The sequence below is a fragment of the Vipera berus genome, assembly GCF_964194415.1.
Source record: "Vipera berus genome assembly, chromosome: 3".
NCBI classification, from domain to species: Eukaryota; Metazoa; Chordata; class Lepidosauria; order Squamata; family Viperidae; genus Vipera; species Vipera berus.
The window spans coordinates 39,523,420-39,538,840 of NC_138204.1; the positions used below are offsets into that span (position 1 = coordinate 39,523,420).

The 15,421-nt window shown below is 37.4% G+C and overlaps 1 protein-coding gene across 1 annotated transcript in view; it reads left to right on the plus strand.

Moving 5' to 3' along the window:
* Positions 1-154: 154 nt before the first annotated feature.
* The window catches only part of ST7L (suppression of tumorigenicity 7 like), a 48,045-nt gene continuing 32,778 nt past the window's right edge, over positions 155-15,421 (plus strand). Inside the window, exons 1-9 of the mRNA XM_081322182.1 lie at positions 155-511; positions 1,277-1,359; positions 2,464-2,629; positions 3,766-3,820; positions 4,492-4,607; positions 7,361-7,439; positions 8,572-8,726; positions 12,863-12,960; positions 13,711-13,825. Of these exons, the coding sequence (XP_081178308.1) occupies positions 313-511; positions 1,277-1,359; positions 2,464-2,629; positions 3,766-3,820; positions 4,492-4,607; positions 7,361-7,439; positions 8,572-8,726; positions 12,863-12,960; positions 13,711-13,825 (1,066 nt within the window). The 5' untranslated portion in view covers positions 155-312. The remainder of the gene's footprint in view (positions 512-1,276; positions 1,360-2,463; positions 2,630-3,765; positions 3,821-4,491; positions 4,608-7,360; positions 7,440-8,571; positions 8,727-12,862; positions 12,961-13,710; positions 13,826-15,421) is intronic.

Consider the following 15,421-nt stretch of genomic DNA (forward strand, 5'->3'; position numbering starts at 1 on the left):
TAGCTCCAATATATCCGCATATACTGGGCAAGATATAGCTTTGTTCAAAAGGGCTTCCCTGTAGCTACAGCGCGAGCGGGATGGCAATCTCGGTAAAGCCAGCAGGAGAGCTGCCTGTCTGAAAGCGAATTCGAACGAGGGAAGAGTACAGGGAGCCGGCGAGGGAGCCTATCCGGCTTCCCCACCCACCCACCTGCTGCGAGCGCCGGCTTCCATTAAACGGGGCGAAGCGGCCGCGGCGGCGCGCCTGGTTGATCCCGCCCTCCTGCCTCCTTCAGCCAGCCAGGCCTCAGCAAGCCGAGGGCGGGAGTCATGGCGGAGAGTAATCCTGGGAGTGAGGATGCCGCGCCGACTCTCTCCCAGTCCCCTGGCCCTGGGCCCGGTCCTCGGCGATGGGAGCGGTTGAGGCTGGCTGCGGGGCCCTGGGCGCGGTCGTTTGGCTTCCTGGCGGCGCTGGGTCTTCTTTATTTCTTAAGGGGCCCGCTTCGGCTGCGGGACAACTTAGTGGCAGGTAAGGGGACGGTCGCGCCGGAGTTGTAAAGCAGCTCTGTGGGAGCAAAGGAAATAAGGTGGCAGGGATAGGGGAGCCTACCGGGGGTGGGGGGTGTCCTTGCAAAAGAACATACTTAGAAAATAGGTAGTAAGTCATGGATCATTTAAGCATTGTTTATTGAATTACAGTTGGCTAGATTTGCATAATATCTTTCTGTAAAAGAGCCTGAAGACCTGACTCTTCAGCTGTGCCTTTTGGACTGAGGGAGTTCCACACTGGATGTGGCGTATTGACCTTCCCCCTCGCTCTCTGCCTTCTCATCTCCACATCTTTTATTCTCATATCACTATATCAGTGTTTTCTTTTTCATTGCTTATTCTATTGTTCCATTGCTTTATGATTACACTTTTCATTTATTATAACTCTCAAGGGTTTTTGGATTTAAATCTTACCTAGATAAGGGCCTGAGTCTATTCACTAAAACATTACAGGGTGTTTTCAGCTGTTTATTTTAAACTATTGAATTTCTCAAAATAGAGCAACTTGCTATTAATTCTTAACACTGGCTGGGAGAATACAGGAAGTTATGCCATATTGTGATTTGTAAGGTTTTAGCCTCATGTGTGAGTGAATCCAGACAGTTTGGTTGCTTTAGCCATGGTTTATATTGTAATATGTATGAACAAGACCGCTGGCCTTGATCAATATATTCATCATTTTATTCGCCTGAAGTTTGTGAAACCCAAGTTTGTTAACTGACAAGACTTACCTTTTCATTGGCAGTGACTGTTTTCTTGAGCACATTGACTCCAAAATTCTATGTTGCACTTACGGGAACGTCATCTTTGATATCTGGTCTGATATTTGTAAGTATTTTTCTGCATTTCTGTGTTCCTTAACTAATCAAGAAATATAGTAGAAGTGAGCTACATTGTTGCTTGAGTTCATAGGTCTTGAAAACACTGGAAGCAAACTGAGTATTAGAGGAATGCTTTACATATTCATATAAGACTGGTTTTATTTACCTCATCATTATACCCAGAGGTTAGTTTCAGTTGTTGTCATACTTGAAACGCACTCATTTATATGAATCTGCCTTAAGTTAATCTTGTCTGGATCCCATCAGTTTCAATTGGCTAAAGCTAGAAGCAATCCTATGTTCATTGAACCGCAATTAAAAACTTGGTTCCTGGCTTGCTTTGAGGATTAAAACTATGCTTGCCCCAGCTATTGTTACATTTCTGTTCTAAGCAGAGAAAATAATTTTAAAAACTTGTTATATTTATGTATATTTATTTATTTATTTATTTATTTATTTTGATTTATATACCGCCCTTTTCCCGAGGGACTCAGGGCGGTTTATAGCAATCAAGAAGGAGTTAGGTGTCTTTTAAAATGTTTACAACACTTGGACGATGGAGAACATGCCTAATATAATTTGATGTATCATTTCATCAAAGCTGTAAATTTTTAAAATTAGATTTTATGCAAAATATGCTAGTGCTAAATTGAAAACACAGTGCATCTCATATTCTAGCTGAACTCCAGATGGTGCTATTTGATAGAATAAAAAATGTAGTCTGGCAAGAAAAAGATTTATAAAATTATAAAACTCATCTGTGAGGAATTCTGCAAGTTAAATGGCTTGTGATTTACTCAGAACAATTATTTGTTTAGATTATGTATATCTCATATGCTGAGGCTCATTTTGTGAACTGGAAAATGAAACCAACTATTAAATATATTTTATTTCTGAAATGAAAAGAAAAGTTTTGAGATATTGTATTCTGTTTTTATGTCTGGTTAACTCTGAGGAAATGGTCAGGTTTTTTCTGTTGAAGGGTAAATGAAAAGGCAGGATAAAAACATAATAACTCAATAAAAATGCCACGTCCAGTTTAAATATCTCTCTCTTTGTGCAACCTGTCATAATAATTACATCCCACATATTTTTCTGTTTCTTGTTCCAGATATTTGAATGGTGGTACTTCAGAAAATATGGCATGTCTTTTATCGAACAGGTTTCTGTGAGTCATTTGCGACCACTCATTGGAGGGGCAGAGAATGCTAGTTCTGGACAGGCAAATTTTTCTGCTGCTAGTGGAGAAAATGAAATGAACAGACAAAATCTCTCAGGTGATTGTTTCTAAGACTAGGATTCTATAAATGATAGCAGTGTTCCAATATCTCAGGGGCTGCCACAAAGAAGAGGGAGTCAAGCTATTCTCCAAAGCACCTAAAGACAGAACAAGAAGCAATGGATGGAAACTAACCAAAGAGAGAAGCAACCTAGAACTAAGGAGAAATTTCCTGACAGTTAGAAAAATTAACCAGTGGAACAACCTGCCTCCAGAAGTGGTGAATGCTCCAGCACTGGAAGTTTTTAAGAAGAGACTGGCCAGCCACTTGTCTGAAATGGTATAGGGTTTCCTGCCTGAGCAGGGGATTGAACTAGATGACCTCCAAGGTCCTTTCCAACTTTATTATTGTTGTTTTGTTGTTATTGTTTTGTTATTATTAAATGTACTTAATAACTAGCCTATATATTTAAGTTATTTAAGTGATTTTTTAAAGGGACATACCTACATAAGAGGCATGAAAAAGAAATGGAAAAGTTTTTGATTGGACAGTATTTGGAATCCTGAAAAATCTGTTAATTGCCAAACCATATGATTTGTGATTTACAAATACTGCCAAGAAAAAACATATGTGTCAAGGCATAATTCTGCCTGTCAGAGGGTGACGGACCGTGCTCCAGATGATGCATGATGTGTGTGGGTGAAGGAAAACAAAACCCGACGCATATTCTATTAAAAACCTTTAATTAAAGAAGAAAAATATATATAAACAAAGAAAGCTAACCGACCACATTCTATCCCATCAGACAGTAAAAGAAAAAGGTGAAGACATAAACTAGAAAAACTTTTTTACGCTTGCTCATATAGCAAAGCTAAATCGTAACATGGCTAGACCACATGACATTCACTATGGTTACCAGATAAGTTATCAACACAGGTGCAGAGCAGAAAGAGATGTACAATTAGAAATGAACTTTTCGGACGAACTGAAAAAAACCCTGCAGTGACAATATGGACTTATCCAGGCAGTGGCCAGGTCTCAAGATTGACTCAAAGGCTCAATTTGAAGGACAAGTTCTATCGACCCAGTTTAGATTTAGTGATTTCCCACACTCAGGTTTTAGAAAGATAGCTTTATTAAGTAAGGGTAGTTCTAGATTAATTTTAAGACTAAATTATCTTTTTCTAAAACAGAGTGCAAAGTATGGAGAAATCCACTCAATCTCTTTAGAGGAGCAGAATATAACAGGTACCCAACAATTCTATTTATTTTACACCTTATTTGTTTAAACAATAGGTAATCACATGCAGATAATTATTTTCCTCATTTTTTGTGGAAATAATTGTTTGGATACCATGAATTTATCATTTTCAGAATATTATAAAAATAATTGTTATCATGAATTCCAGTGTACTATTCTCAGATCCCAGTCTGTTTGGAAATTTATGATAAAGACACTTATTCTTTCTTAGGCTACTATTTATTCAATCTGGGTTATGCTGCACAGGGAAAAAAAACCAAGCTATTTAGTTAAATATACTTCTTAGGTTTCTGCTTCTTGTGTTACTATTTCCTTAAGGCTGAAGTGTAATATAGGCTTGAGGACCCAATTAGTATTGGGGTGAATGACACTAGTAGAAAATGGGAGATTGGGAAGTCTAGTCCTTAGACACAAAGACAGTGCAGTGATATTGGGCCATTCACATTCTTAGCCCTAAGAAAAAGACAACGTGGTAAATAAATAATAAACCAAATGCTAAGAAAACTGTACGGATTATTCCATGTAGCTGTCTAGGCTCAGGATTGACTAGATGACATTAAAGAAAATTTTAAAATTACTTTCATTTAGAAAGAAACTAGTTCTGAACAGATATACATAGAATTATGGAATTAATGGTGCTCATTTTTTTCTCTTGAAGATATACATGGGTGACAGGAAAGGAGCCACTAACATATTATGATATGAACTTATCTGCTCAGGATCATCAGAGTTTTTTTACCTGTGAAACAGACTCTCTTAGACCTTCAGATGCAGGTATAATTTATTTTTCTTTGTGAAAGAAGAAAAAATGTAAATAAGGATATATTTTTATTGTTGAAACTGTTATTCTTCTCATAGTCTTGTGCTCCATCCATAGATGTAGTGTAAGCATATGAAGGGAAAACCTAAGAAGCAGCTCTTCTATTACTGTCTATTGAATATTAAAATGTAGTCTTCATTTTTTCCCATTGGTGCAAACTTCCATTTTATAACTGGGGCAGTCTGGATGAGATGACTGGAGACTCATATTTTATATGCAGATCATCATCATTTTGGTCATTATCTACTGCAGGATGAAGGCGATACTTGCTGATGTCATTGATCATTTTGTTTTAGGTCTCTTTCGTGGATGCTTTTTATCAAGTAGGATCCATTCTATGACTGTCTTGGTCCACCTGCCATCAGTTCTTGCTATGCGACTATTTCCATTTCAATTATTGTAGTCTCGATGATATCATATACTTTCATTTGTTATCCAAATCATGTGCAGCTCTTTCTATCTTGTCTTGTAATGCAGAGCATGTATCTTTCCATGGCTCTTTACACCACTCGTAGCTTTTGTATCAGGGACGTGGTGGCTCAGTAGGTTAAGACACTGAGCTTTTCGATCAGAAGGTCGGCGGGTCAAATCCCGAGTGCCGCATAACAGAGTGAGCGCCTGTTACTCGTCCTAGCTTCTGCCAACCTAGCAGTTCGAAAGCACGTAAAAATGCAAGTAGAAAAATAGGGACCACTACGGTGGGAAGGTAACAGCATTCTGTGTGCTTTTGGTGTCCAGTCATGCTGGCCACATGACCACGGAGACGTCCTTGAACAAGCGCTGGCTCTTCGGCTTTGAAACGGAGATGAGCACCGTCCCCTAGGGTTGGAAACGACTAGCACTTTACCTTTTTAGCTTTTGTATCACTTGTGAGGTTAGTGTCAATATTTCACTGGCATATGTTAGAGCAGGTGGCATACACTGATTGAAAACTTTTCAACCATAGAGAGATGTTCTTGAAAATTATGCTTAACTTGCTGAATGCCTGCCAACCACATTTAACATGCCGTTCAATTTCCTTTATTGTATCTCCTTCCATTGAGATCCGTTGGCCAAGGTATATGTATATGTAGTCTAGTATATCTAGTTATTCTCCAGATATAAAAAAAATTCTTTGGTGAATTTATTAAACATAACCTGGCTCCTTTTCAGGTTTATTTTTAAGCCAAATTATACTTGCTTATGTATGAATTACTTCAACATTTTTCTATGCATTGGGTATTTTTTCTTCTCTGAGGCATGTCAAGTATAGTTTTCCTAGTATCTTGTGTAAATTGTGACCACCAGCTTTCAGCATCTCAACTGTAACACAGTCATTTCCTGAAGCTTTGGCATTTGTTCATTGATTTATGTCAATAAAATAAATGAAAAATGATTTTAAACTCAAACTGGGCAAATTTCTTTTTAGGGCTTGTTCTCTATCTGAATTAAATGAAGTTACTTTTCTGTAAGATAGAATACTCTTGTAAAGTTTGTAGATTCGAAATAGTAAAGAATGAAAAATTGTACTTATTTACAAAGGTCTTTTAAAAAATGAGCCTGAGATTTTACAACTTCTGATCATGCTATCTCTCTCTGGGAGTTATTTATTACCTATACCTTTTTTTTTTAAAGGCACTCAGTGTTGTACACCAAATTTTTGGCAATTAATGAATTAATGCTTTCCAATTCATCTATCCATCACAAATTACTGTCTGTGTTACTCTAGTGATAATGCCCATTGCTAGAAGAGCAGGTTAATATTAATGTAGTCTATTATCTCACTCAGCAAGCCAAAGCTAACTTTTTGCTTCCAAAAAGTTGTTTCAGCATTTTTCACATTATTCTTGTTGGACATTTGCATTCTTGTTTCCAAAAGAACCATAAATGGATTTTTTAATGTTCTTGCCAAAATTAAGGGCGATTAGTTATTCAGACTGCAATCTTGCATTTATTTGTCTTGCAGTTAGCCCCATGGATCATAGTAGAGTTGATTTTACCATGATTTTTTATGATTAGGGCAGGTGTAGCTATTTTTTTCAAGTTACAATCTTTGCTTATAACCTTTTTCAAATTAGAGATTTGTTTTTTGTTTTTTTTAAATGAATTTAGCTATTATATCAGAGTACTATACTGAAAATCTCTCTTCCTTTTTTACAAGTGAGCGAGATCCTCAGCAAAGTACTCTGATATAATAGCTAAATAAGCTCAGTGCAAATCAAGAGAAAGAAACAAATTCAAGTCACCTAGTGCAAACTTCCTCCCTTGGTGGCGCAGTGATTAGAATGCAATATTGCAGGCTGACTGCCGATTGCCAGCAGTTTGATCCTTACCATCTCAAGGTTGACTCAGCCTTCCATCCTTCCGAGGTCGGTAAAATGAGGACCCAGATTGTTGGGGGCACTATGCTGATTTTGTAAACCTCTTAGAGAGGGCTGTAAACCACTATTGAAGTGGTACATAAGTCTAAGTGCTTATTGCTATTGGCAGGAAGAACGAAATAATTAGGTTCATTTGTTAAAAAATATGTGTGTATATGAGGAATGTAATTGCTTTTGTATATTTTTGTAAATCACTTTTTAAACGTTTTCTTGTTACAAAACACATAAAATTCATTGGACATTAATTTTCACAGAAATGTGTAGCATTGTCATAAAGTTAGTTTTACTTTTCTGAAATGTGTTTCTTGCATGAATATTTAACAAATTTTTACATAAATTCTGTTTAGTTATGCAGAAGGCATGGCGGGAAAGGAATCCTCAGGCCCGAATCAAAGCAGCGTATCAAGCTTTAGAATTAAATAATGAGTAAGTTTGCATGCTCAGTCTAAACCAGGTGTGTCCAAACCATGGGCGAAGGCCACATGTGTATGTGGCCTGGAGAGCTATTAATGTGGCCCCACAAGATATAATAAAATGTACAAAAATAAAGGAAGCTTGTTATTTATATATGTTAAATATTATATACTTTATATGCAGCCCAGGACAGCACCTCTTTACTCAGTGTGGCCCAGGCAAGTGAAGAAGTTGGGACACGCATGGTCTAAAAAAATTATATGAATTAAAATTCTGAATTTTAGAATTACATTTTAAATTTAAAGCATAAATATAATTTTATATTACCTATTCATATTATTAGCAGACTTACCGGTAAGTGATATGTGTAATAACCATTCTAATTTCTTGAAAGTTGCCCCATGTTATTTTTTAGAGGCTGAACTCTTCATTATTATTATTATTATTATTATTATTATTATTATTATTATTATTATTATTATTATTATTATTATTATTATTATTATTATTATTATTATTATTGGGATTTATATCCCGCCCTATCTCCCGAAGGACTCAGGGCGGCTAACAACAAAACATATAATAAGTACAGAAATTAAGATAAAAATAAAATTAAAATCATCTGTGCAATAAATTAAAATTAAAATTAAAAATAAATTAAAAATTGTAAATATAATTAAAATGCCTGTCAGTCCAGGTCAGCCAGGTGGAAAAGGAGTGTTTTGAGGCCGCGGCGAAAGGACTGGAGATTTTGGGCCATCCGAAGCTCAGGGGGGAGCTGGTTCCATAGGACTGGCGTATGAATGAAGTATGAATCGATAATGTGAAGATACTAGATCTGTTTCTGTGGTTTAGTTCTTAAAAAGAAAAAGTACAGTGGAAGTAAATATGTGTTTCTTGGCTATGTTGCCTTCAGTGAGTGAACTAGGAAAGCACATGCCTTACTCAGACTTACTATAAGCTTCCTATTCAGCAAACCTTAATTGCTGTTATTATAATATCCAATAATAATAATATTCAAAATAAATCCTAAGCTAGTTTTTATTTAAACACAATATTTCATTGTTTATTAAATTCATATACCATCCATCTCACTGCACAAGTGACTCTGGGCAGCTTACAAAATTTTCCCCTTCCCTTTCAGCTGTGCCACAGCATACATTCTTCTGGCTGAGGAAGAAGCAACAACTATTTTAGAAGCTGAAAAATACTTTAAACAAGCTTTGAGGGCAGGAGAAACGGTTTATAAAAAGTCTCAGCATAGCAGTTCACAAAATCCACACCATGAAGCACAGCTTAGTAAGTATTGTTGCACAAATTGTTTAAAAGTGGTGGATTTGAGATTGGTCTCACTGTGATCCTTAACACAAAAACTAATACTTTTTAAATGATAAGGAGTTAAAATCAATATAACACAAAATTCTAAATCATAGATTAGAACTGATTACTGTGCATTTTAATTTTACTGCAACAAAAAGCAGTAAAATTGATCTGATTGAGCAACCTATGAATGTCCATTTGACAGATAATCTGTCAAGCCCAAAGACGACACAGTGAAATCCAGTTGAGTCCAGTGTTTTATTTGCTTCAGTGTTTATTTGCCAAACTAAAGCTCTATACTAATAGATATTTCCTAAGAGATTCTAGGGTGTAGCTACCCTGAACTTTTCCCCCCTCTCCGATTCATCTTGGGACTGCACAGTGTGTTAGTTTGGGTTTTTCTCTGAAATGTATTGCCTTTTTCCTGGGAAAGCTGCAAAGATTCCCCTCTGCTACTTCAGGTGCGCATTCCATCACATCTTCCTCAATGATTCTTTGTTAGCAAACATTCAAAGTTACAAAAGCGATGAATGAATGTTTCTTACACCTGGTTCTCAAAGTTTGGCCATTCGAGCACTGCTCTGGTCATGTGATCAAAATGCAAAGGCTTGGCAGCCCACCCTGGTCCCTTGTACTCTACAGATCATGTCACCTTGTGCTCTGCCATCCCCAGTTGACCTTCACTGTCGTCTTGCTTTTGGTGCTGATGAAGCATGCCCAGCCTGACCCTTTGTGAGGCAGTTCCTGGCCATGCAAGACCTCTTTGAGGTTGTATGTAGTGATTTCCTTGCAAGACCTTGGGAAGAAGCAGCTGGGGTTTGTACCACATAGTTAGGCTAGACTGCTGGGGCTTTGTGGGCTGGGACAACTGGGACTTTGTAGTGGGCCGTTGAAGCTGTTTCCATGCCCTACCTGCCCCCTCTCATCAGTCACTCCTGTCCAGGATCTCCTTGTAACTTTCTGCCAAATATCACGTTGTCTTTGCTTGTTGTAAGCCAGCAAGAAGTTACGAGGAGATCTTCATTTAACAACCTGTGAGTCTCACTTAATGATGGCAGCAGGAACTGCCAGGATTGCCATAGTTAAGTAATGCAGCCATACGATGTTGTGCTTTACTACCGCAGCATTTGATCCGAATTACCATTATTGACTACCTATGGTCAAATTTAATGCAATGGAATTACTCCTTTGTATGAGATTTCAACCTTAGTCCTATGTTCCAAATGTTACCGTTTGCAACTAAAATTGCAGCACTTACATGAAATGAAACAGCCAAAAAAGGTTCTTCCATTAATTGAATAATAACAGTGTAAGTAATTTATATCAGTGCTAAAGGTACTTTCACATATGAAAGCATATATATAGTTACATTTATCACTCAGAGCTTTAATTTCTATAAGGAAGTCTTTGTGAGTAGCCCAGAGCACATAAGTAAATGCTTCATTAATTTTTCCTCTTTTTATCATGGGACCGAAATGACAGTTTATTTTTTTTGTTTCTTCCCTTTTTTGTGACATGAAGATAAAAGGATTGTTGTACTATATTATCTGTAGCAGTTCTGGACAAGACAGTATTTTTTTTTACTCTTTATTCTCAGTACTTCAAGTTTGTAGAAATGAAGTTAACCATTTACAAACTCTTTGAACATAATATTTTTTGCTTTCTTACTAAAAGCTTATTGTATTAGTTGTCAAAAAATTCCTGCATTACTGTACTTAATTTATAACATCATGTAAATCTGGAAAGTTCATTGAAATAACTCAATTTTGGTTTTAATAGTACATTATCCTATCCCCAGCGCTATCATTAAAGAGTTAGCTAACTAGTCTAAGTATGGTATGTACTTATTGACTTTTTTCCAATAAGGGATCAAGATTACTATAGCCTTTTCTGTTTCTGTTTCTCTTCTTCTTAATGTTTTATGCCATGGAATAAAAGTCATAAAAAGTTCTCAGACTTCAATTATTATTACAATGGAGAAACAAATATGATTTGTTGTTTGGATGAGAGGTGGTTAGCAAGTTTCTGATTCCATAGTAACAGGTTTAGGAACCCTTTGGGTTTGCTGTATTTCATATTGGATTAGAATCTCACATGCCTCTAGACTTCCATTTTTCTTTCAGAGAATGTAATATTCTCTTTATCGTGTACAGGTGAAACTCGAAAAATTAGAATATCGTGCAAAAGTTCATTTATTTCAGTAATGCAACTTAAAAGGGGAAACTAATATATGAGATAGACTCATTACATGCAAAGCAAAATAGTTCAAGCCATGATTTGTCATAATTGCGATGGTCATGAAAACCCCAAATCCACAATCTCAGAAAATTAGAATATTGTGAAAAGGTGCAATATTCTAGGCTCAAAGTGTCCCACTCTAATGAGCTAATTAAGCCATAACACCTGCAAAGGGTTCCTGAGCCTTTAAATTGTCTCTCAGTCTGGTTCAGTAGGAATCACAATCATAGGGAAGACTGCTGACCTGACAGTTGTGCAGAAAACCATCATTGACACCCTCCATAAGGAGGGAAAGCCTCAAAAGGTAATTGCAAAAGAAGTTGGATGTTCCCAAAGTGCTGTATGAATGCACATTAATGGAAAGTTATGTGGAAGGGAAAAGTGTGGAAGAAAAAGGTGCACAAGCAGCAGGGATGACCGCAGCCTGGAGAGGATTGTCAGGAAAAGGCCATTCAGAAGTGTTGGGGACTTTCACAAGGAGTGGACTGAGGCTGGAGTCAGTGCATCAAGAGCCACCACACACAGACGGATCCTGGACATGGGCTTCAAATGTATTCCTCTTGTCAAGCCGCTCCTGAACAACAAACAACGTCAGAATCGTCTTACCTGGGCTAAAGAAAAACAGACCTGGTCTGTTGCTCAGTGGTCCAAAGTCCTCTTTTCTGATGAAAGCAACTTTTGCATCTCATTTGGAAACCAAGGATCCAGAGTCTGGAGGAAGAATGGAGAGGCACACACTGCAAGATGCTTGAAGTCCAGTGTGAAGTTTCCACAGTCTGTGTTGATTTGGGGAGCCATGTCATCTGCTGGTGTTGGTCCACTGTGCTTCATTAAGTCCAAGGTCAACGCAGCCGTCTACCAGGAGATTTTGGAGCACTTCATGCTTCCTTCCACAGACGAGCTTTATGGGGATGCTGACTTCATTTTCCAGCAGGACTTGGCACCTGCCCACACTGCCAAAAGCACCAAAACCTGGTTCAATGACCGTGGGATTACTGTGCTTGATTGGCTAGCAAACTCGCCTGACCTGAACCCCATAGAGAATCTATGGGGCATTGCCAAGAGAAAGATGAGAGACATGAGACCGAACAATGCAGAAGAGCTAAAGGCCGCTATTGAAGCATCCTGGTCTTCCATAACACCTCAGCAGTGCCACAGGCTGATAGCTTCCATGCCACGCCGCATTGAGGCAGTAATTGCTGCAAAAGGGGCCCAAACCAAGTACTGAGTACATATGCATGCTTATACTTTTCAGAGGTCCGATATTGTTCTACGTACACTCCTTGTTTTATTGATTGCATGTAATATACTAATTTTCTGAGATTGTGGATTTGGGGTTTTCATGAGCTGTACGCCATAATCAACACAATTATGACAAATCACGGCTTGAACTATCTTGCTTTGCATGTAATGAGTCTATCTCATATATTAGTTTCCCCTTTTAAGTTGGATTACTGAAATAAATGAACTTTTGCACGATATTCTAATTTTTCGAGTTTCACCTGTATGTCCCAATGGACACGTTATTAACTTGATAGTACTTAAGCTTACTAAGGAATTATTTCCATTTTATATATATTAGACAAGATCATTGAATAATATCTCTTTTATTTTTAAAAAACAATCTTTCTATATAGCAAAATCTGCATAAAAATATATTTTTCCCCCAATGTAAAAGTATTCTATTAGAACTACATATATAGTGAGTATAAAAAAATGAAAATAAAATGTCATATTTACTGTATTCTCTGCATTTTATGTTTTTATGGTCAGTATATTTATTTAGACAAAATAAGAAAATATACTGTACATATGTAAATAAAAACTCAGACAATGGTTACTTTTGCCAACGATCCATTTGATTAATCTCTTTTCAGGAAGAGATACTAATGTATTGGTTTATGTGAAAAGAAGACTAGCTATGTGTGCAAGAAAGCTTGGAAGAATTAAAGAAGCAGCAAAAATGATGAGGGATGTAAGTAAGATATTTGCACAGAAGAATTCAAAAAAATACTGTGTTTTTCATTTTCTCATTTTCAGTTGTTTTGATGTATTAGGTGAAAGAATATCTGTAGTGTATTGTGATTAAAAATAATTATAATGATGGTCTAAATTTGCATAGTAAGGGCATGTAAATTCAACTCAAAACATTAATAGGATGGCCAAATTAATCAGTTCTGTATATGAAAGAGATGTAAGTAATTTGAAATAACAATTTTTGAAATTATTATGCTTCTATCTGCCACAGTCAAAATGACTGTTGTCATCTTACAGTCTTCACAACTTGAAAATGAATTTTTGAACTGACAGTATGTTGTACACCATTATTGCATATGAATATTTTTAAAAAACAATTATGGATTATGGTGGCTTCTACCTTTGATTTATTTGGATGTTAAGGGTTATCTGGATTTATTTCAGGTCATCTTCACTCTAGGACTTTTCCAATTAGATGACTTTGCTTGTTTTAAGAGCTGACTTGGGTTTTTGTGACTTAATGCTATGTTAAATGAAATCACAGCTTTTTTTGGTCTTGTACTGATTGGTCTTGTATGTGGTATAGCTGCATGTTGGAAAGAACTTTTGCTTACCCTTTTCTGCCTCTCAGCTTCTAGCACTAAATAAAAACCTTGCAAATTTGTATTGTCTACATTTCTCACTCTACGCTCATTTTTACCAAAACTATAATTGTCCGTAAAAATATTTTCCTCCCCCTTGTTTATAGTTAATGAAAGAATTTCCTGTCCTAAGTGTATTGAATATCCATGAAAACCTCCTAGAAACACTTCTGGAGCTACAGGCTTATGCTGATGTCCAAGCAGTTCTAGCAAAGTATGATGGTAAGAATGTATAATAATTATGGAGTTTATGTTTATTGCATTGGCAATAAACAGTGGAAAAGGGAGGGGTAGAAAGATTGTGTAGGAGACCAAATTAGGTGATGGTGATTGTTTCAAGTAAAGAAAGTTGTACGTAAATGAATGTTGGGAACACATATTTATGAAGCAAAACCACCGGCTGTGTAGATCTTTAATAATCCAGAAAAATAAAACTTATAGATAATATGAAGTTGTGAAACAAAATAGTAATTTGCAACTGGTTCAAAAGAGTAGAATATAGATCATGCATTTCTTCATTGTTGTACCTATAATTCAAATAATAATAATAAGAAATTTGTTTTAAAACTACATAGGGCCTACTGTTACAAAGTCCCTACTCCTTAGGTAGATCATTTAACATAACAAAAGCTCCTTAGGTCTACTGCTTTGGATCTCTGAATTTTTGTTGTAGAAACCCATTAGTAATTATTACTACATTTATTGCTACTGCATTTATATCTTGACTTTTCTCTTGGATGCTCAAGGTTGTACAGGTAATACAGGTAATCCCCAAGTTAAGAGCATTAACTTAATGTTTGTTCAAAGTTACGTGATGAGCACCCCCTACTGTTTATGAGCAAGTCTCCAAATTACGAATGTTTCAGCACAATGTCTGCAATATTACAAGCGACTTCAGTGATGTTGCAACATTCACCTTATTCCCCCCCACACTTCTCACAACTGCTTCCCCCTCCCTTCCTGCCGCTCCAGACTCACCTTGCAAAAATCCTCTCTGCCGTGGTTTCTTTCCCTTTGAGGGAGAGGAGATTCGGCTTGGAAATGTTTTTCGTGCCAAGAATGGAAGTTTCTGGAGTTCGTGATCTTGCGTGAGTGTTTGCATCCAGCCTACTGGAGCTCACCGTGCTGGGGGAGAAAGTGACCCTATTTTCCCTAGAGGCCTCCTCCAAGTAGCCTAGAACAAAGGTCGGGGGGGCTTTTGCATGCAGCTAGGAAGACCCTTCTGAGGGCTGGATCTAACCTCCTGTTCCTGGGGCAACAGCCACGTTTCTCCGGAGTTGGGGGGAAGCAGGAGGTAGGCACCGCAAACAGCGCGAGAATTCAGGCACCCATTCTCTGTGAAAGAGGATCGGTGCCTGAACTTGTGCAATATTATGGCTTTCATTGACTCTCCTGTCCCTCAAAAGCAGGAACCGCAGCAGAGAGGAGACAGATCTTTTCAAGGTAAGTGAGTTTGGTGCGGCAAGCAGGGAGGGGGAAGCATGAAGTATCTCAGTGAGTCGAGGAGCCCTTGGGGGCCTGTTCCATTACTAGGCCCCCCCATGGCCTTTCCTACCCTGAGATACCTCATATGCACTTAACGAGTCACCTTCCTTTTAATGAGCAAGGTACGAGATTCACTCCACAAATTTTCGAGTTATGAATGGAATGTGCAGGCTCCATTACACTCGTAACTTGACTACCTGTAATTTTTATTTCTATGGCATGAACTGGTGAGCTAGGTTAAACTGAGAAAAAATGACTGCTCAGGGTCACTTAGTGAACTCTGTGATCAAGTTGGGACTTGAATCTCTTTAGTTCAAAACTGAATAGCTGTGG